Source organism: Ranitomeya variabilis, chromosome 5, assembly GCF_051348905.1.
Source record: "Ranitomeya variabilis isolate aRanVar5 chromosome 5, aRanVar5.hap1, whole genome shotgun sequence".
Taxonomy (NCBI): domain Eukaryota; kingdom Metazoa; phylum Chordata; class Amphibia; order Anura; family Dendrobatidae; genus Ranitomeya; species Ranitomeya variabilis.
The window spans coordinates 232,513,203-232,535,004 of NC_135236.1; the positions used below are offsets into that span (position 1 = coordinate 232,513,203).

Below are 21,802 nucleotides of genomic sequence, written 5' to 3' on the forward strand. Positions count from 1 at the left end.
ATGGTAAATAATGAAATTTAACACTATATGCTAATTTTTTGAGAAGGACCTGTATATATAATACACTCTGTTAGTTTCCCGATAACTGGCTTATTAGTGGAAACAGCCTGCGGCACCCTCTGTTGGTGGTCGTTCAATTGTATAATTATCCGGACTGTAAGTGGCACAAAGATCACAGCAGGCAGTTCTGTGTGTCCTTCCTGGACTGCGATCCTTGACACTGTATGACTCTATAGCTTAACTTACTATGCTATTTCATAAAGTAAAAAAAAAGTGCAAGTAAAGTACAATGACGGAATTTTGTCCTACCCTGGCATGACCACAGAGCCCAGATATTGGCTGCAGCAGTCACAAGCTGTTGACTTTACATTACTGCTGTAACCATGTCCACACAAATTCAATTCACAAACAAAAGTGGAGAGTCAATGGGCAAGTAATAACAATTTTGGTATTTTAACATTTTAAAACCAGACAATTTCAATTCATCACTTTATCCTTATATCTAAATACCTTAGGCAAATCAGAGTTGGCCTAATTCATTGAGTTATTCACTGCCTTTTTAAGTTAATCAATGAGGTTAATGTATTTAGTGCAAAATAGAAAAATGCTCTTTTAATCTTTGAAAAGTTGTTTTTTTTTTTTACTTTTTTTGTGCACCAAAAGTCACAAACATTTAAAAAGGTTCCAAAAATGCATCAAATTGAAAACGCCTCCAGAAATCTTATTCTGGAAGTGGATATGGGGGGTGGGGAGAATGACGTGGGATGTACCATAAAAATGCAACATTTGGTAATAGTCGCATTTCATGGATCTGTCTAAAACTTCTGTATAAACACAGTTGTTGAGAAAAAAAAATAAGAAAGACATAAAAAAGGAAGAGAACTTAATCAATGGAGCAAAACGTTTAGAATAAGACACAAATACCAAAGGCACTGAAAAGGAAAAAAATTACTCCTGAAAACTGGAGAAAAAGCAAAATTGAATCTGGGCCATATTTCTTCTTTTTTTTTCACCCAACCCCATGGACACATTTTCTGCCAGGTGGTCCTCCGGTTACACCCTTGACCAGAGTGATGTACCTTTACACTCTTCAGTTTCCTATTATACATATAGTTAAATGTGCAAATAGAAATATCAATCATATCTTCATGATGCTGCTTGTTGTAATACTTTATTTTAAGAATTGCAAGCTTATTTATTTGTTTGAAGTTACCAATTGGTTTTGCCCGCTAAGATTTATAAACTTTATAAATATGCAAAAGATGGTTAAAAAAAACAATGATATGACTACAGATGATGAGTTGAAATGCAGATAATGGAATGAAAAAAAATCTCTATTCAGAACAGTGAGAACACCTATGCAAATGCCCCCAAGACATATTGATGAATATATTGCCAAGTTTAGACCCTGGGAGTGACATGTCAGAGCAATGATCTTTAGATCTAGTCAAGCAACAGCTAATTGCATATGGAACTTCTGGCAAGTTGCACTGACAAGTTCTCCAATCTGCCCTGACACTGACAGGTCTATAGCCGTATTCCTGGGATGTCAGAATAAATTATCCAGCAGTATTGTAGTGAAACACATGAATCAATGTGTGAAAAAAAATTGTTTTATCAAATTCTATTTTTTTCATATGGTTTATACACTAATATTTATTAGGAATTTCACTTTTCTTGAAAATGTCATGAGCTGTTTAAAAAGTTGTTAAAATGGCTGTGAATAAATTCCCAAATCCTTTTTTTAACTTTTTCCAATTTTGTAGTGATCCGGAGTTACAGCTCATATTATAATTCAAAAGTGCATTCACATTCCTAAAGGCTTCAGAGCTGAAATCTCAAAGCAGTTATTCCTGGCTCAGCATACGCACACAGCTTGTTTAAGTGATTTTTACTCTCAGGAGTGTAATCACTCCACTTGGCATTGTGCAACAGTTTGAAGAAAGAAAAACTAGCTATTTAATCAAAATGATAGCTACTAAGTTAAAGAGTAACTAAACTTTGTGTAGACTTTTTATATGTTTTAGGCAGTTTAATTCAGAGCAGATGAGTGGGGATTTGGGTAATGAGATCCTAACTGTTCTCTCAAAAGGCCATTTTGAAGCCTTAAATTGAATCTGTCAGACAGTTTTTGCTTTATAATCTGAGGATGGTATGCGGTAGGGCTTAAAACGCAGATTTCAACGATGTGTCACTTATCAAGTTGTATGCTGCTGTTTGCTTAGTATGAAGGTTTAATCACCTTCCTGTAGAATGTAAGCCCGCAAGGGCAGGATCCTCTTCCCTCTGAACCATTCTATCATTGTTAGTTTGTTTCCTGTGATATCTGTATTTTTGCACGTAAGTCCTTCTCATGTACAGTGCTATGGAATGAATACATAATAATAATAATAATAATAATAATAATGACCTGGTGATTATTATTGTCTGGCCTATAGCAGCTACAGCAGTGCTTGAGACCCAGTCTGACCATGCCCCTCCTCTGATAAGCAGCACACGGTCTATAGACAATGTACAGATGCAGCTTGGTGTGGGCGGAGCTAGCTTTCTCAGCTCTGCTTCATGCTGCATATAGGAACTCTGATTGTGTCACAACTGCTGCACCCAGTAAACTAATTGATACATAGCTGTATTCATGGTATCTTTGTCTACGTTATGCTACTATCAAATGTGATAACAAAAACCTGGTGACAGATTCCCTTTAAAGGTACCTTCACACGAAACGACATCGCTAGCGATCCGTGACGTTGCAGCGTCCTGGCTAGCGATATCGTTTCGTTTGACACGCAGCAGCGATCAGGATCCTGCTGTGATGTCGCTGGTCGCTGAATAAAGTCCAGAACTTTATTTGGTCGTCCGATCGCTGTGTATCGTTGTGTTTGAAAGCAAAAGCAACGATACCAGCGATTTTTTACACTGGTAACCAGGGTAAACATCGGATTACCAAGCGCAGGGCCGCGCTTAGTAACCCGATGTTTACCCTGGTTACCAGCGTAAAAGTAAAAAAAAAAAACAGTACATGCTCACCTGCGCATCCCCCAGCGTCTGCTTCCTGACACTTACTGAGCGCCGGCCCTAAAGTGAAAGTGAAAGCACAGCGGTGACGTCACCGCTGTGCTGTTAGGGCCGGAGCTCAGTCAGTGTCAGGAAGCAGAGGCTGGGGGACGCGCAGGTGAGCATGTGCTGTTTGTTTTTTTTACTTTTACGCTGGTAACCAGGGTAAACATCGGGTTACTAAGCGCGGCCCTGCGCTTAGCAACCCGATGTTTACCCTGGTTACCCGGGGACCTCGGCATCGTTGGTCACTGGAGAGCGGTCTGTGTGACAGCTCTCCAGCGATCAAACAGTGACGCTGCAGCGATCGGCATCGTTGTCGCTATCGCTGCAGCGTCGCTTCGTGTGAAGGTACCTTTACAGAAATATTTCAGCACGATTTTGCTATGTAATCTCAGAGCAGCATGATATGGGGGAAGAGACTCTGATTTCAGTGATATGTCACTGTGGACTGCGTTAAACCATTTCAATACAATCAGAATTTTATCAGCAGGAGATTATCATTAGAGGACAACTTGGCATGTGCAGAGCAGTCCGACCACAGCCCTAACTCTGATTAGCAGCTCTCTGCCACTATATAGTGTACATAGAAAGCTGTGGTGTGGGCAGGGTTATACATAGTTCAACAATTTAGCTCTGCTCAATCTGCAGCAGTGAAAATTGTGACCCTATCATAACTGCTGCACCTTGTAACCTAAGAGATACATTGCTGGAATCGGAGTCTTTGTTTCTACCTCATGGTGCTGTCAGATTAAAGAGCGAAAAGCTGCCAACAGATTCCCTTTAAGATCAGAGGACAGGTACAGTTCCTACTATGGCATGCAGTGCACAGTACAAATATAGTAGAAAGTCACAAATTTTCAGGGCTGGAATTATATGTTCAGTTTTTGGCTTATAAAGGCTGGTGATCCCTTCTGGAATGGGAGTTGTGATCAGTTGCCCAGTTTGCCCCTACCACTAACGCCGACCATGAGTATAACCTTATTATTAGTGGTGAGCGAGGGTGCTCGTTAATCGAGTTTTCCCAGCATGCTCGGGTGTTCTCTGAGTATTTGGGCATGCTCGTAGATTAGATTTGTGTCCCCGCAGCTGCATGATTTGCGGCTGTTAGACAACCTGAACACATGCAGGGATTGCCTGTTTGCTGGGGAATCCCCACGTGTATTCAGGTTGTCTAACAGCCGCTAATCATGCAGCTGCGAGGACACAAACCTAATCTACGAGCATGCCCCAAATACTCAGAGAACACCCGAACATGCTCGGAAATCTTGAGTGACGAGCACCCTCGCTCATCACTACTTATTATGTAATAACAGTACAGTAATAATTCAATAGTTGTAAAAAGCAGAGTAATAGATATTCATGAATAATTAATAAGTATAATACAGCCTAAATCATTTTAAAATAAGTAGAGTAGTCATTGCAGCGTCTCTCCTGTATTTCTCCAGAGCTTATTTTAACCCTCCTGAGATGAGCGCTTCAGAGAAGTCAGTAAACTCAGTCTGGATTCCCGAAGAACACAAAAAATCTATCATTGTCAGAGAAAATGCAGTTGATATTCCTTTTACGTTATAAAACAAGTGATTGATATCGCTGATACTAGCTGCCTGGGGATTATACACGTCCCAGAAAACACTAAATAGAAAATATGAAATCATGCTAGGTAATTTTTTCCATAGTGAATAATTTTAGACTAGTAGAGGTGATTGAAATGATGAAGCATGATAAAAATCCTATAATGATATGTTCCATACTTATCGCCGTGTTTTCAATGCTAGGTTTACATAGAGGGTCCGTATACTGTTGAAATGGACTTTATTTTCAAGATTACAAAAATGATTCCCTTAAAACACCTACATTGTTGCATCCTAGTGTCATTGACTGTTATTGTAAAATTGATGTTCCTAGGCTCCAATGCAAAATCTGCGGCAGGGCTCTCACCCTTCATGTGACATTTGTATTCCTATGTGGAAAAGAGCCTTTGGATCCCCTCAGGCACCAGTGTCTTGGTGCAACTGCAACCATTGTACCTCCGCGAGCAATGCTCCAGGGCAAGAAAAAAATTGTGCTGCTAAACGGTTTAGCTCATAGAATTTGGTATATATCTATAACACGTACCGTATATACTCGAGTATAAGCCGAGATTTTCAGCCCAAATTTTTGGGCTGAAAGTGCCCCTCTCGGCTTATACTCAAGTCATGATCGGTGGTGGGGTCGGCGGGTGAGCACTGTCATATACTCACCTAGTCCCGGCGTTCCTGTCGCTCCCCCTGCCTGTCACACTGTCTTCGGTGCCGCAGCCTCTTCCCCTGAGCGGTCACGTGGGACCGCTCATTAGAGAAATGAATAGGCTGCTCCACCTCCCATAGGGGCGGAGCCGCCTATTCATTTCTCTAATCAGCGGTGCCGGTGACCGCTGACAGAGGAAGAGGCTGCGGCACCGGAGACCAGCTGTCCGCGGAAGGAGCGGGACGCCGGGAGCAGGTAAGTATCGCATATTCACCTGTCCTCGTTCCACACGCCGGGCGTCGCGCCATCTTCCCGGCGTCTCTCCGCTCTGACTGTTCAGGCAGAGGGCGCGATGACGCATATAGTGTGCGCGCCGCCCTCTGCCTGATCAGTCAGTGCGGAGAGACGCCAGGAAGATGGCGCCGAGGAGCTGCAAGCAAGACAGGTGAGTATGTGTTTTTTTTTTTTTATTGCAGCAGCAGCTATGGGGCAATATTGGACGGTGCAGAGCACTATATGGCAGAGCTATGGGGCAACGGTGCAGAGCACTATATGGCACAGCTATGGGGCAATGGTGCAGAGCACTATATGGCACAGCTATGGGGCAATGGTGCAGAGCACTATATGGCACAGCTATGGGGCAATAATGGTGCAGAGCACTGTATGGCACAGCTATGGGGCAATGGTGCAGAGCACTATATGGCACAGCTATGGGGCAATAATGGTGCAGAGCACTATATGGCACAGCTATGGGGCAATGGTGCAGAGCACTGTATGGCACAGCTATGGGGCAATGGTGCAGAGCACTATATGGCACAGCTATGGGGCAATGGTGCAGAGCACTATATGGCACAGCTATGGGGCAATGGTGCAGAGCACTATATGGCAAAGCTATGGGGCAATAATGGACGGTGCAGAGCACTATATGGCAGAGCTATGGGGCAATGGTGCAGAGCACTATATGGCACAGCTATGGGGCAATGGTGCAGAGCACTATATGGCACAGCTATGGGGCAATGGTGCAGAGCACTGTATGGCACAGCTATGGGGCAATGGTGCAGAGCACTGTATGGCACAGTTATGGGGCAATGGTGCAGAGCACTATATGGCACAGCTATGGGGCAATGGTGCAGAGCATTATATGGCACAGCTATGGGGCAATGGTGCAGAGCACTATATGGCACAGCTATGGGGCAACGGTTCAGAGCACTATATGGCACAGCTATGGGGCAATGGTGCAGAGCACTATATGGCACAGCTATGGGGCAACGGTGCAGAGCACTATATGGCACAGCTATGGGGCAACGGTGCAGAGCACTATATGGCACAGCTATGGGGCAATGGTGCAGAGCATTATATATATGGCACAGCTATGGGGCAACGGTGCAGAGCACTATATGGCACAGCTATGGGGCAACGGTGAAGAGCATTATATATATGGCACAGCTATGGGGCAACGGTGCAGAGCATTGTATATATGGCACAGCTTTATGTGGAGTATCTATGGGGCAATGGTGCAGAGCATTGTATATATGGCACAGCTTTATGTGGAGCATCTATGGGGCCATAATGAACGGTATGGAGTATCTATTTTTAATTTTGAAATTCACCGGTACCTGCTGCATTTTCCACCCTAGGCTTATACTCGAGTCAATAAGTTTTCCCAGTTTTTTGTGGCAAAATTAGGGGGGTCGGCTTATACTCGGGTCGGCTTATACTCGAGTATGTACGGTATTATAGTTTAGTTTAATTCCTAAGCTTATCTTAGTCTAATTTATAAGCTTCCATCCTTTCTCCTTTTTTTTCAACCTCTACTGAGAGATAATCATAAGGAAGCTGGACTTAGATGACTCAAGTGTTGAGGTAAAAAAAAGGTAGAAAAACCACCAGCAATCTGACATATACAGATGATGCAACCTTTATGGCAGAGAGTGAGCAGGACTTGAAGAAGCCGATCTTGAAGTTTAAAGGAGACGGCGAGATGATAGCACTTAACCTGTACATTAAGAAGACTAAAATCATGTTAACCACACACGAGGAAGTCCACATAAAGATTAACAATCACGATGATGTCTGTAAAGCTCTGTGGAATTATTGGCACTAGATAAATAAATAATTACGAAATAGAAGTGGATGTCAGCTTTGTTTGTCTTGGGTCCCTCATTAATCAAAATGGCACTTTGACAACAGAGATCAAGCGATGGGGCGTGCAGACATAGTCAGCATTGATGCCTTTGAGTTGTGGTTCTGGAGAAGATTTATATGAATTCTATGGACAGCTAGGCTATGCAACAAAGATCTTAAAAAGGCAAGATCACCACACAGAAACAGATCTATTTTGGACATGTGATAAGGGTAAATTCATTAGAAAAAGATACTGAGAATGGACAGTGGTAAAAGGAAACAGGAAGGCCGAAAGGCATGTTGGTTGGATACTGTCAAGAATGACATGGGAATGAACATCAAACATTTGAAAGAAGCCCTGGAAAACTGGGAAGCAAGTTGACAATTGGCCGTCAGAGAATTCCAGGGTCGGATATGACTGAATGGATAGACTCAGAATCATTTTCTGTAATGTGTTCATTATGATTTATACTTTGTTATACCTATAAAGGACAGATTAATAATTTTATGGCTTCCCTGAGGGAGGAAGTATGTAGTGGTGATATGCATGGGGTTATGAGACCCTCCTTCATGACACCTCCAACTATGCTATGAAAGTGGCATACGAAATCTATATACACCTTACTAAGGGGCGTTAAAGTGAACCTAAGACCTGTACATGCCCAAACTGTGGGTAGCATATATCAGGCACTGGCTGAATGAACTCTGCAGTGCTTCAGAGAAATATATGCTTAAATAGCCTCCGGGGACTACGGCCTCCCTATAGTTGGACAAGTGGGTCCACAATGGCTGCTCTTCACCCAGCTTGGATTGACAGGTGTCTACCTACCTGCATATATAAGCAGAGAGGAGTTAGGTTCTTTATAAGTATGTGTTTTCGTCAATTAGATTTTGACTTGGTTTTCTGATGATATTTATATTAATACTGGTATATTGTATGTTTATATGACCTATAAGAGACTAGGAGTCAGAGTCCAGAGAAGATTTTTTTGTTAAAGGCAAAAAGTTTATTACAGAAAAATTACAAGAAACTCTGGCAAACAATGTATAATAAAACAGTCAATGGTGATGGCACAAGGTATTAGTATGCTACAGATCCACAAAGTGGTAACAGGTACAGGCAAAGAGATGAACCAATAAATGTACATTCAACTAGACATGTGGTATCTTCACTGAAGACTCTGAAGAGACATATATATCTAAGTAAAAAAAAGGTCAGAGGCCATCAAAAAGTGTTAGTTTCTAACCACTATATAAGGTAAACTATGCACTCATGCCGAAATCCCCAAGGAGTTGGGGCTTCCAGGCTTTGCACATTTCCACACGGGTCCCTATGGGTAAGATTGCCCTCTAAGGATAAGTTCACACAGGGCATTTTTGCTGCATTTTTTTTATGCTAATTTTCAGCTGCATCTTACAATACCAGCAAAGCCTATGAGATTTCAGAAATCTCAGGCACACACATTGTTTTTTGTGCGATCAGTATTTTGTGCTTTCCTGCGTTTTTTGGATATAGAGCATGTCACTTCTTTCAGCGTTTTTGCTGCGTTTTTTCACTCATTGACTTGAATCAGTGTCGAAAAAAACACAGCAAAAACGCAGGTATTTGCTGCGTTTTGCAGCTGAAAATGCAAGGAAATTAGCATGGACAAAGAGAAAAAAAAACCGCACCATATACGCAACAAAAAACACACCAAAAACGCACCTAAACCTGCGTTATTACAGCAGCTTCTTTCCTGCCAAGAAGATCAGGTTTTGCTGCAGAAAAAAAAAGCAGCAAAAACGACCTGTGTGAACTTACTCTAATATGTATAGGGCGGCTCCATGCGGTGTATCCTGCTGAAAAGGTGCCTCAGATTGCCGTGAGCTGACGCTCCCTTGTTCCGTCTCCCTCTTTATTATTATATCAATCCTGTCTTTAAGTGTTAATAATTTTGTGTGTTTCTTACTTTTATTTTGGTTTATTTATTAAAGATATAATTTTTGTATAGTTCTGTGCCTCAATTATACACTCACAACTCTGCTAATTTTTTGTTGTAATTTTTTGCTGAGTATTTCTTGCATACATATCTCTCTGTGGAGCAGTTTTTTCTCTACTTTTATAGCGAAGGCTTTATCTGGCTACACACACCTCCAGCTGACCCAGTTTACTGGACGTTCCCAGTGGTCCAAAGGTCTTCTTCGGTGCTGCTCAGTACTCAATCACTCTTGCAGTAGGGTAGCACCACCAACATTTGTTGTTCTACCTTTTCTATTTTCCCAAACACTACACCAGTATGAATAAAGAACTTAACAGGAATAAATATGGCAGGCTTTAGCACTGCGCACCTGAGCTTTTCCTTTTCAGACTTTACATTTTATTAGATTTAGACGAGGAGATCAATTGAGGCTACAGATCAATTGAGGCTACCTACAGTGGCTGCCAAGTTGGACAGAGAAGGATTTAACAATACACCTGCCTTAGGAAGAGGGCATCAGCTGTAAGCAGGTCATAGATGCCTCAAGTGCAATTTTTTGGACAGTCTACAGAGCTCATTGGTAATGTAATTGAGAGGAATTGTCCTGGCAATGACTACTGTGAGAAAACATCATCTGATCTCACAGACTGACGAATGTTCCCCAAGGAAACATCTCACTTTGTTTTCTATACTGTATTTTTTCTATAATTACCGATGAAAAATATTATCCAATTTTATAAGAATGTGACCCTTTAAGCATAAATAAAGAATGAATTAATAAGTACAAATTAGTGGACTTTATGGTGCGGAACAGGTACAGGCAGAAATAAGATTTTTATGTAGATGATTTGAGCAATAGTAGAACACAGTGTACAATTAATTGATAATCACTATTTCTATAATAGAATTGATTGCCTTCAAATTCTAACAGTAATTTACAGGCATGCCAGATGTTGAGTCATTCACTTTGAATGAGTGACATTAAAAAAAAGAAAAGGGATTTATTTTTTAGCAATGCTATTTTAACAGAAAGAATTCTCTGGCAGCTGGCTCAAGTGAAGAAAGTAACATTTCCTTGCTTGTTCTTAACAATGATTTACACTATAAGAAAACAATTATTTATGTAGACACAAAAAGCCTGCTTACAAAAGACTTTTTAATGCTTTTGCTTGTCAATTTTTGTTCCACTTCTGTGATATAAACATCAACAATTTTAGAAGTAATATTTGTTTTTACATATAAATGACACAACTTAAGATTTGTTTTAATTTTTGATGTAATTTGAACATTAAACAGTGTGTCAACCAAATCTAAATATATTTGAAGTATTTTTCTTAATTGTATGAAAAACTGCTTAAATATTGCAAGGGTAAACTTTTTGTGGAAACCTGGCAGTTCATAATGGGGCATCTACAGACAGACTCTGCTGAAGCTCCTTCATGTAGAAGGTCTCCAAGGTAACCGGCCGTCACTCTTTAATCCATATACAGTGATTTGAGCTTATGGCACAGACCTCTCGGTTGATTCTATGGAGAAGCTGCTGGTCGGTGGAGCGAGCTGGTGGAGGATTGCCAACTAGTTAGATCAAAACCAGAGAAGGAAAGCAAAGGCACTTGGTGACAACAGGTTTAGATAAGGATAGCAATATGGAAGAGCACTGTCAGTTCTAATTAGCAGCAAATAAACGCAGAGTATACTGAAATATATATGTATTCATTTGCACTTCACTAGAACCAATAAAAATATAGACCATTTAATTATACCCAACAGACTTGTCTGTGCACCAGTATATAAAGTCCTAAAGTATACATATAAATAAAATGCAGCTAATTCCAGAAGCCTAGTACATCTCGCTCTATTCTGAGTGTGTGCCTTTGGCAGGCCATCGCACAAGCACTTCTCCTGCATAATACTCAGTCGTCAGGACTCAGACCCATACTACAAGGTATTCCTCTAACTTTTTAATATTTATATGTGAAGACTTTCTTCTAATATTGGACTAATTTTGGACTACTATCTATAAGTGAAAATCTGCTACTGATACACCCTACCGTTAAACCAATGTGTAATGTGCTATGCCTCTGAAATAAGCTGCATTTTATTTGAATGCAATCTTTGTATACTTTAGGACTTCACATTGGTGCAGAAGACACCTCTGTTAGGTATAATTAAGTGGCCCATATTTAATTGGTTCTAGTGAATCATACATTTATATAGACATATTTCAGGTTTGGATGAGCATGTAATATTCAGTACTGCACAAATGTTTTAGACAGGTATGGAAAAAAAAATACTGCAAAATAAAAATGCTTTGAATAATAGAAGTGTTAATAGTTTATTTTTAACAATTAACAAAATGCTAAGTGAATAAACAAAAGAGAAATTAAACAACATCAATATTTGGTGTGACCACCCTTTCGCCTTCAGAACATAATGAAATAAATTCTCCTTGCTTCACTTGCACACATTTTTAAAGGAACTCGGCAAGGAGGTTGTTCCAAACATCTTGGAGAAGTAATCACAGATCTTTTGTGAATGTAGGCTTGTGGAAATCCTTCTGTATTTTCATGCAATCTCACACAGACTCGATGATGTTGAGATCAGGGCTCTGTGGAGGCCATATCAACACTTCCAGGACTTCTTGATCTTCTTTACAGTGAAGATAGTTCTTAATGACATTGACTGTGTGTTTGGAGTTGTTGTTCTGCTGCAGAATAAAATTGGAGTATGAATACTCCATCACATTCATTGTTTACATAGGCTCAGCTTATACCACACACTAAAGTGAAAGAGGAAAGAGAATTCCAGTATCCAAACATTTATTGGTTTCCACAAAATCCTAATGACTCAGACATACTTTGCTTATGTGTTTTTGGGTAAAATGTTAAGGGGGAAGCTATGCTCGATTGACAGATCTTTGCCTATTTGGGATTTGTGCATGATAATTTTCCAAACCATATTCAAAATTATATTTATACAATACATCTTTTTTTGTTGTGTGTTTATGGTTTGTTTTTGCTGGAAAAAAACTTGTACAGATTGATATGATTGTAGTTATCATAATTTTGCAATTCACAATGAATGCTGGTAGTGTATTCACATCATAATTATGGGCCGTGGACATATATCGCTTAAAGGGTACCCATCATCAGTTTCATTCTGATCCAACCACGTGCCCATATTTAAGGCAGCATGAATCTAATGACAGGTTCCCTTTAATGATCTGTTTTCCAATGTGTCTGTATGAAATGTCGGTTGGTTAAAAAAAAGACATGATTCAATCTAATTCAACCTTTCTCCACCAGTTTCTCATTTTATATTGCTAGATTATTAGATTTTTTGTAAGCCCAATGTCACGTGTTCTGAGAAAAGAATCCAGCCCTTTATAAAAGCTGTTACAGTGTCTGCCATTACTACCTCTTGTGGTCGGGCATTCCACAGTCTGACTGTAAAGAACCCTTTCCTGCTTAGCTGTCAGAATCGCTTTTCTTCCACCCATAGTGAGTGCCCCCTAGTCCTCAATACAGTGTTTGGAATAAGTCGTCCTTTGTACTGGCCACACATATATTACATGTAAATGAGATCTCCTCTGAGTCGTCTTTTTTCTAAGTTAAACAAGCCCAACTTTTCCAACCTCTCCTCATGTGAGAGGCCTTTCATCCCTTGTAATAATCTAGTTGCGGCGCCTTTGAACTGATTCTAACTTGTGAATATCCTTTATAAAATATGGAACCAAAAACCGGTTCCAGTATTCTAGAAGTGGCCTCACCAATGATTTATAGAGGGGTAACAATACGTTGGTGGTCACAGGATTTTATCCATTTTTATACACCCTACAATCATGGTGGCTTTTGTGGCTGCTACTTGACATTGAGTACTGCTGCTCAGCTTACTTGTAAGGTAATAGGAACGTTTCTATGAGGACATTGTTTAATCTGCCTTACAATTTATGATTTTGCTTCAATTTTGCACCTTGCAATAAAGAAGCAGTCCTAGGAAATGTTTCTATAACTGTTCTTGTAGAGAAAGGATGAGCAGTACTGACTGCAAAAACAGCATGTGGATTTTGACATGCAATTTTTATTTTAAGGTTACACAGGTTAAACATATCCTCGATATATACAAAGGCGCATTTCGGTGTTTTTACATGTGTAATCTATAATTTGCACATCTCTGCTGTCAAAGCAGTAACGTTACAGCAGATAAGTGCTGTTCTTTTGATCAAAAGTAATGTGCAAAGTGCATGGGGGTCCATAGAAGGGCCAGAAAAACTAGCAGCATCCTTTATATACTGACATTTCTCCTTATTTTACAGGTACTCTTGTCAGGATTGATTGGTGTTGTTGCCTGGAAACGTCCTCTCTCACTAGTGGTAAGTAACAATCAAATTATATCTGGCTATTTAGTTCAACCACTAAGCAAATTGCTATAAAATGCAAACACAATACATATATAACAATTATTATGTAGAAATAACAGAAAGCATCCTATTAAACTTAACCCCTTCAACACCTTGGGATTTTCCTGTTTTTGCGTTTTTGTTTTTTGCCAACCTTCTTCCCAGAGACATAACTTTTTTTTATGTTTCTGCCAATATGACCATGTGAGGGCTTGTTTTTGCAGGACGAGTTGCTACAGCACTCCTACATGTGTGACAACTAAGTAATCTATCACTGGAATCAGGTTCTTTTTTATTACATTATGCTGTTTCCAGATGAGGAAGCAAAACATGATAAATTCCCTTTAAGGAGAAAAAAAACAACTATGTATGCATGCATATATGCAGTTTCCACTCCTATGATATGCCCTAATTCTTGTCACGAGATAGCCCTTTTAAGATATTTACAAAGCAACATATAGGGAGATTATCCAAGTATTTGATAATCTGTAAGGAAATTATATGTTGATCCAACATGATTTTAATACCAGCAACACTTTGCAAGAGGCCAGATCTGCCCTTTCAGATAGAACAATTATCAAGGACAATGTTCTGCTAAATTGCCCTGTATAAATGAAGGACAAAGTAGTAAAGTGCAATTCCTTTAAAAATGATTTTTGTGAAATCTAAAGATTGAGTCACCTTCTTTATAATCATCATTTACTTTTATCCTCCAGTGTGACACGCACCTATGTCCTGGTAATGATTATTTGCTGGCATAAGTGTGATAATAGATGTCAGTGACTGACTTTGCATTAATTTAATAGTGACATCTGCTATGTGAATTACTGACATCAGCACTAAGCTCAGAAAACTTGAACTTAAGCAAAATGTACAAATTACGATAGTTTGTTAGATACTTCTATACATTTTAAAGATTTAAAAAGTTTAAAATAACTGTATATTAAAGCAACTTTTCTGAATTTGCACTTAAGTCTAAAAGTCTACAATGTTTGTATGTTAAATACAAAATTATTTGTAGGTTTTGACTTTTAGTTCAGCTGCCTGCAATTTAAAATTATGATGCTCTTACTGTTGTGGCATTTAGTATTCCATGTACTGACATTATGGTGGGAGTATGATGGGCTGGTGCAGAAAAGCAGTCAAATGGAGGTGTATTGCTTGCAAGTAAGGCCGGATTAGTGCTGCAAGCCTGGAAGAGAGGTCATCATGACAAGGCTTGAGTGGGAATGTAAGGAGTTAAAATAAGTGCAGGATGTGTGGAGCACGTAGAGGAAGGAGCTTAGAATCAGTCTTAGGTCAAATAAGGTGGGTGCATTGAGGGGGTTATAAAAGCAAGGGACCTTTTAAGGATGAGGCAGCCATAATTGGTACACCCACCACGGAAGCTCCTACCCACCCTCTCTTTTTTATCTACCTTTGTATTTGTGAGTAATGAGTTGAATCATAGAATCATAGAATGTGAGAATTGGAAGGGACCTGCAGAGTCATTGTGTCCAACCCCCTGGTCAATGCAGGGTTCACTAAACTATGTCTGTTTGAAGACTTCCATTGAAGGAGAACTCACCACCTCTTGTGTCAGCCTGTTCCGCTCATTGATGACCCTCACTGTCAAAAATGTTTTTCTAATATCTAATCTGTATCTTCTCCCTTTCAGTTTCATTCCATTGCTTCTCTTGTTACCATGTGCAAATGGGAATAAGGATGATCCCTCTACACTGTGACATCACTTGATATTTGTAGACAGATATTGAAATCTCCTCTTAGCCTTCATTTTTGCAAGTTAAACATTCCCAGATCTTTTCACCGTTCCTAGTAGGACATAGTTTGCAGTCTACGCACCATCCTAGTAGCTCTTCTGTAGTACGACATAGTTTGCAGTCTACTCTCCATCCTAGTAGCTCTTCTGTGAACTTGCTCCAGTTATTCAATTACTTTTTTAAAATGTGCTGCCCAGAACGGGATACAGTATTCCAGATGAGGCCTGACCAACAAGGAGTAGAGGGGGATAATTACTTCATGTTTCTAGACTTTTTTCTCCTCTTAATATTATTATTTATTTATATAGCACCCTTAATTATATGGTGCTGTACATGAGAAAGGGGTTACATACAGAGTTTTAGATATCATTTACAATAAACAAATTTACAATGACAGACTGGTACAGAGGGGAGAGGACCCTGTCCTAGCGGACTTACAGTCTACGGGATAATGGGGAAGAGACACAAGGTCAAGGGTGCAGCATCTTGGGTGGTGGTGAGGCAGCAGAATGGTTTTTTGTAGGCTGTAGGCTTTCTTGAAGAGATGGGTTTTCAGGTTCCATCTGAAGGATCCGAGGGCGGTGGATAACCGGACGTGTTGAGGCGTGGAATTCCAGAGGATGGGGGATATGCGGGAGAAATCTTGGAAGAGGTTGTGTGAGGAACGAATAAGTGTGGTGGAGAGTAGGAGGTTTTGGGAGGATCCAAGATTGCATGAGGGAAGATATTGGGAGATTAGTTCAGAGATATAGGGAGGGGACAGGTTGTGGATGGCTTTGTAGATCAGTGTTAGTAGTTTGAACTGGATTTGTTGGGGAATTGGGAGCCAGTGGAGGGATTTGCAGAGGGGAGAAGCAGGGGAGTAGCAAGGAGAGAGGTGGATTAGGAGGGCAGCAGAGTTGAGGACAGACTGGAGTGGTGCAAGAGAGTTAGCGGGGAGGCCACAGAGGAGGGTGTTGCAGTAGTCGAGGCGGGTGATGATGAGAGCATGCACAAGAGTTTTAATAGATTGAGGGCTGAGGAAGGGATGGATTCTGGCAATATTTTGGAGTTGGAGGCGACAGAAGGTGGCAAGAGTTTGGACGTGCGGTTTGAAGGACAGGGCAGAGTCGAGAGTTACTCCGAGGCAGCGAGTTACAGGTGCGGGCCAGAGCGTGATGCCGTTTACCATAATAGATAGATCGGGTATGGGAAATACGTGAGATGTAGGAAAGATGATGAGTTTTGTTTTGTCTACATTGAGTTTTAGGAAGCGAGAGGTGAAGAAGGAGGATATGGCTGATAGACACTCCGGGATTCTGGACAGCAGGGAGGTGACATCTGGGCCAAAGAGGTAGATCTGAGTGTCGTCTGCATACAGGTAGTACTGGAAGCCAAAGGACATTATGAGTTATCCTAGGCCAAGGGAATAGATGGAAAAAAGTAGTGGCCCAGGACAGAGCTTTGAGGGACACCAACAGAGAGAGGGTGGGATGAGGAGGTACTGTGGGAGTGGAAAACGCTAAATGTGCGGTCGGAAAGGTATAAGGCAATCCAGGACAGGGCAAGGTCTTTGATGCCAAGGGAAGAAAGAATCTGTAGCAGTACTCGGTGGTCGACTGTGTCGAAGGCAGAGGACATGTCGAAAAGGAGGAAGATGGAGAACTGTCTGTTGGCTTTGGCTGTGAGTAAGTCATTAGTAATTTTGGTCAGGGCAGTTTCGGTGGAGTGGTGGGGGCCGAAACCAGATTGGAGGTTGTCAAGGAGAGAGTTAGATGAGAGGTGGGAGGAAAGTTGAGCATGGACATGCTGCTCAAGGAGTTTTGAAGCAAACGGGAGCAGTGATATGGGACGATAGAGGGGCATAGCACTTGGGTCAAAGTTTGTTTTTTTGAGGATTGGTGTGATGGTGGCATGTTTAAAGGCAGAGGGCAAGATACCGGAAGATAACGATAGGTTGAAGAGATGGGTTATTGCTGAATAAGCTTGTTAGTTAAGTTGGGGAGCAGCTGGGAAGGGATGGGGTCAAGTGCACAGGTGGTGAGGTGTGATTTGGAAATGAGGTGTGTTAGCTCTACTTCAGTGATGTTGGAGAGGGAGGTTATTATGGAAGGGCAGAGGTCTGGTATATGGAGTGGTTGGGGTGGTGGAACAGTAAAGGTTTGCCTTGTTTGGTTAATCTTATTTTTGAAGTAGGTGGCAAAGTCTTCGGAAGAGATGAGGGGAGTTGGAGATGGCAGTGGTGGGTGGAGGAGAGAGTTGAATGTGCTGAACAGTTGTTTTGGGTTGTAGGATAATGAAGATACAAGGTTTGTGAAATAGTTCTGTTTAGCAGAGGTGAGGGTTAATTTGAAGGCAAGTGTAGCTTGTTTGAAAGCAGTGAAGTCATCTGGCAGGTGTGTTTTCTTCCAATGCCGCTCTGTGACCCTGGATGCTTCTCAAAGTTTTTTGGTGACATTGTTGTGCCAGGGTTACCTATTGATTCATAACACTTTGCCATGCATGAGAGGGGCAACTGAGTCTATGGCTGATGAGGGTGGTATTATAGAAAGCAGAAGTGCTGTCTGTGTTGTGCAGTGAAGATATGGAGGACAAAGGTAGAAGAGAGTCAGAGAGTATGTGACTGTCTAGGTGTGTGAGGTTTCTGCAAGGATGTGCTAGTGGTTGGACATGGGGGGCGGGTGAGGAGGACAAGGATGAGAAGGTGAGTAGATGGTGGTCAGATAGGGGGAAGGGAGAGGTTGTGAGATTAGATGGGAAAAGAGGCGGGTGAAGATGAGGTCTAGTGTATGTCCGTCTGTGTGGGTGGCTGTGCAGGACCACTAAGTAAGTCCAAAGGATGAAGTAAGGGACAGGAGTTTGGAGGCTGCTAGCTGGCCGGTGTCAGTAGGGATATTATAGTCACCCATGAGGATTAATGCATCCTAGAACTGATTTTGCCTTTTCTTCTGCTGTATCACACTGTTGACTCATGTGCTGTATGTGATCTATTTGTATACCCAAGTCTTTTTCATTTGTGCTACTGCTTAGTTCTATTTCTCCCATTCTATAGATGTAATTTTTGTTTTTATTGCCCAGATAAAGAATCTTGCATCTCTCCCTATTAAATACCATTCTGTAAAGGTACCGTCACACTAAGCAACGTCGCAGCGATATAGCCAGCGATCTGTGACGTTGCAGCGTCCTAGGTAGCGATATCGCTGTGTTTGACACGCAGCAGTGATCTGGATCCCGCTGTGATGTCGCTGGTCGCTGCTGGAAGGTCTGAACTTTATTTGGTCGCTAGGTCGCCGTGTATCGTTGTGTTTGACAGCAAAAGCAATGATACCAGCGATATTTTACACTGGTAACCAGGGTAAACATCGGGTTACTAAGCGCAGGGCCGCGCTTAGTAACCCGATGTTTACCCTGGTTACCAGCGTAAAATGTAAAAAAAAAAACAGTACATACTCACATGCGTCCCCCGGCGTCCGCTTCCCACACTGACTGAGCGCCGTAAAGTGAAAGTGAAAGCACACGTCACCGCTGTGCCCTGCTACTGCCGGCGCTCAGTCATTGCAGGAAGCGGACACCGGGGGACGCATGTAAGTATGTACTGTTTTTTTTTTTTTTACATTTTACGCTGGTAACCAGGGTAAACATCGGGTTACTAAGCGCGGCCCTGCGCTTAGCAACCCGATGTTTACCCTGGTTACCCGGGGACCTCGGCATCGTTGGTCGCTGGAGAGCGGTCTGTGTGACAGCTCTCCAGCGACCAAACAGCGACGCTGCAGCGATCGGCATCGCTGTCGCTATCGCTGCAGCGTCGCTTAGTGTGACGGTACCCTTAGTTGCAGCCCATTGTTCAAGCTTATCTATTGTTTTCTGAATCCTTTCTCTGTTTTCTCTGGTGTTAACTCCCCCTCCTAGCTTTGCATCCCAGCTTTGCAAATAGAAAGTTTTAGAGCGGTTTTACCTGAGATGGGGTGTTTTGTTAATCGTGGAATTCTCTAACTTTGTCATGGCAGAGGGGGCGGGGAGGGAGTTCTTGAAGTTGGAGATACGGATCATATGGGATGGTTGGAGGGGAGCCGTCAATGACTCTGGACCCTCCAGGTTGGCTCAATTCTGTTATGTCAGATAGTTGAATTCCTGTATAAAGAGGCCTTTGTGGGCCCACAGGTAGTGGTTGCCATTAAACGTCAGGTTGTTGTTTGTTATTACAGTTCCTGTGAGCAGGTGTGGAATCAGATAGAGGTAATAAGACCTGACCAGTCATTGCATACATATAGTGGGCTCACCAGACTTACGGGGCTTTGAGAACCAGTCCCCTTCCATTGGTTGATATTGTTGGCCATAGCTATTGCCCTTTAATGTTTATTTATTTTGTGTGTTTTAATAAAAGGCTGCTGTGGCCAATTCATTCCATTCTGCTGGATTTACTCTGTTTATTTTAGAAAGGAATTATGGGTTCAAGATAATGAAGGGAATTTATTGCTGGGGGTGGCGACTGGGTAGGAGGTAGGAAAAGGAATATGCTGGCGTGATTTGCCAATACCCTTTGTCAAGGAGATGGAACAGAGACTCACCCCCTCTTAATAGGAGCTCCTACAGATTAAATACTACTTAAAACTACAGTTACACATTGCATTTAAACTACAGTGATCTTGGGGAACTATATGATCTCTGAACTTTGAGATTATTGAGATGATTGAACCTATTTAAATTCAAATTTGTCAGATTCAGCTAATTTTTCCAAAAACTTTGATTTGCAGCGACTCTCAAGAAGTTCAATGGCCTTGGAAAGGTGTGTGGAATATTTTAGCCATTTCACACTTCTGTTTCCATACTCTTTAATTGTTAATATGGCTTTAGGGGAAGGAGTGAGAAATAGAACCAAACATTTGTACTACGAGGATGACAAATGTGTGTAATTGGAATTCATTAATGATTAACACTGGCATTACAGTTACCACCTGCCATATCTCTCTTTCCCTATTGATGCAACTAAATGTTATTCAACACTTGTGCCTTTTTGTGTACCTACGTGGAATGAGCTATGCTCCCTGACCTCTATTTCTTCGCTGTAAAAGCATAAAATGGTGCTTCTTGGTTGACCCTTTATACTGGCTTCCATGATTGGCTCCGCTAGACCATATGATGTGACAGTTGCGGGACATTACTGGGAAGCCCAATTAGTCACACCTGTCATCATTAGACTGCTCTGTCCCTCTTCAACAGTGTATGAACTTTTATTTTTGTTCAAATTCGAGGAGACCTAAAAATGCCTGGAAATTCTACACCAAATTCGATTTTCTACAAATTGATGCGATTATCCAAATAGTAGTCTGTAGGATAGGCATCTATCTAGACTGTTTTGTGACGGATCCCCATTCCCCATCCATTAGCAGCACAAACTGGGGCTCATCGACTTGCTTTAAGCTGTCATTTATACAAAATAATTGGAATATATAGATGATAGTGTGGTATACGGTATTTATATGTAATTCTGCATCCAGCTGATCCTCAATACAGCATACGAGCTTAAGAGTGCACTTTCCTTTTTCCACTTCGTCACATCTTCATGGCCATTTTGCCGCTCTGTCTTCAGCCAGGCTCTACGCAGCAAGTGACAAATAAAGCATTTATATTCTGTGCACATCCGTTGAGTCATCCCATTGTTATCTCTTTCATTTTGTCTGCAATCGTAATAATACACATAATGTGCTCATCTGACTGGGCTATACCTTCAATAAATATAATGTATGTATTTCTTCTGTGCAGTTGCTTCCACTTGTCGTCTTAACAGCAAAGGATCAAAAGAGCTAGCGGAATAAAATGCTTTAGGAATCACAGCACTTTGGTTCCTCAGTATATTTACTGTGTGTGCCAACTGTATTGTCTGAAAGGTTGAAAAACTTCAATATTATGAAACCTAATGGTACTGGAAAATCGGTAAATCGTGGTGACGTTTTATGTTGTATAACCCAGCATTTAGTATTCCAAAATGTGTCACTAGGCAAGGCAACATCAGTCACTTGGATTAATTAGTTACCTGCGTGAAATGAGGTCTTGAGTTGATGGTAATGAAATCTGAATGCCGACATGTACTAAGAATGCTGCGGGTGTAGGTGTAAAGGTTAGTTTAGTTCACCATACCTACTGGGCGCAAAATACATTTCCAGCTAAAACCTTTTAACTTTGTATTAATAGAGATACAAATGCTAATCATGTCCTGTTTATTCTACATGAATGTAGTAGTATTAAATCCATTTTGTGCTTTCTTGACCTTTAAAGGGAACCTATCACCCCGTTTTTTA

At 41.2% G+C, this 21,802-nt stretch overlaps 1 protein-coding gene across 2 annotated transcripts in view; it reads left to right on the forward strand.

Moving 5' to 3' along the window:
- ENTREP2 (endosomal transmembrane epsin interactor 2) overlaps positions 1–21,802 on the forward strand; it is a 1,414,087-nt gene that overhangs the window by 439,084 nt on the left and 953,201 nt on the right. For both annotated transcript variants that reach the window (XM_077263898.1, XM_077263899.1), the window contains exon 2: positions 13,681–13,737. In XM_077263898.1, the coding sequence (XP_077120013.1) occupies positions 13,681–13,737 (57 nt within the window). The remainder of the gene's footprint in view (positions 1–13,680; positions 13,738–21,802) is intronic.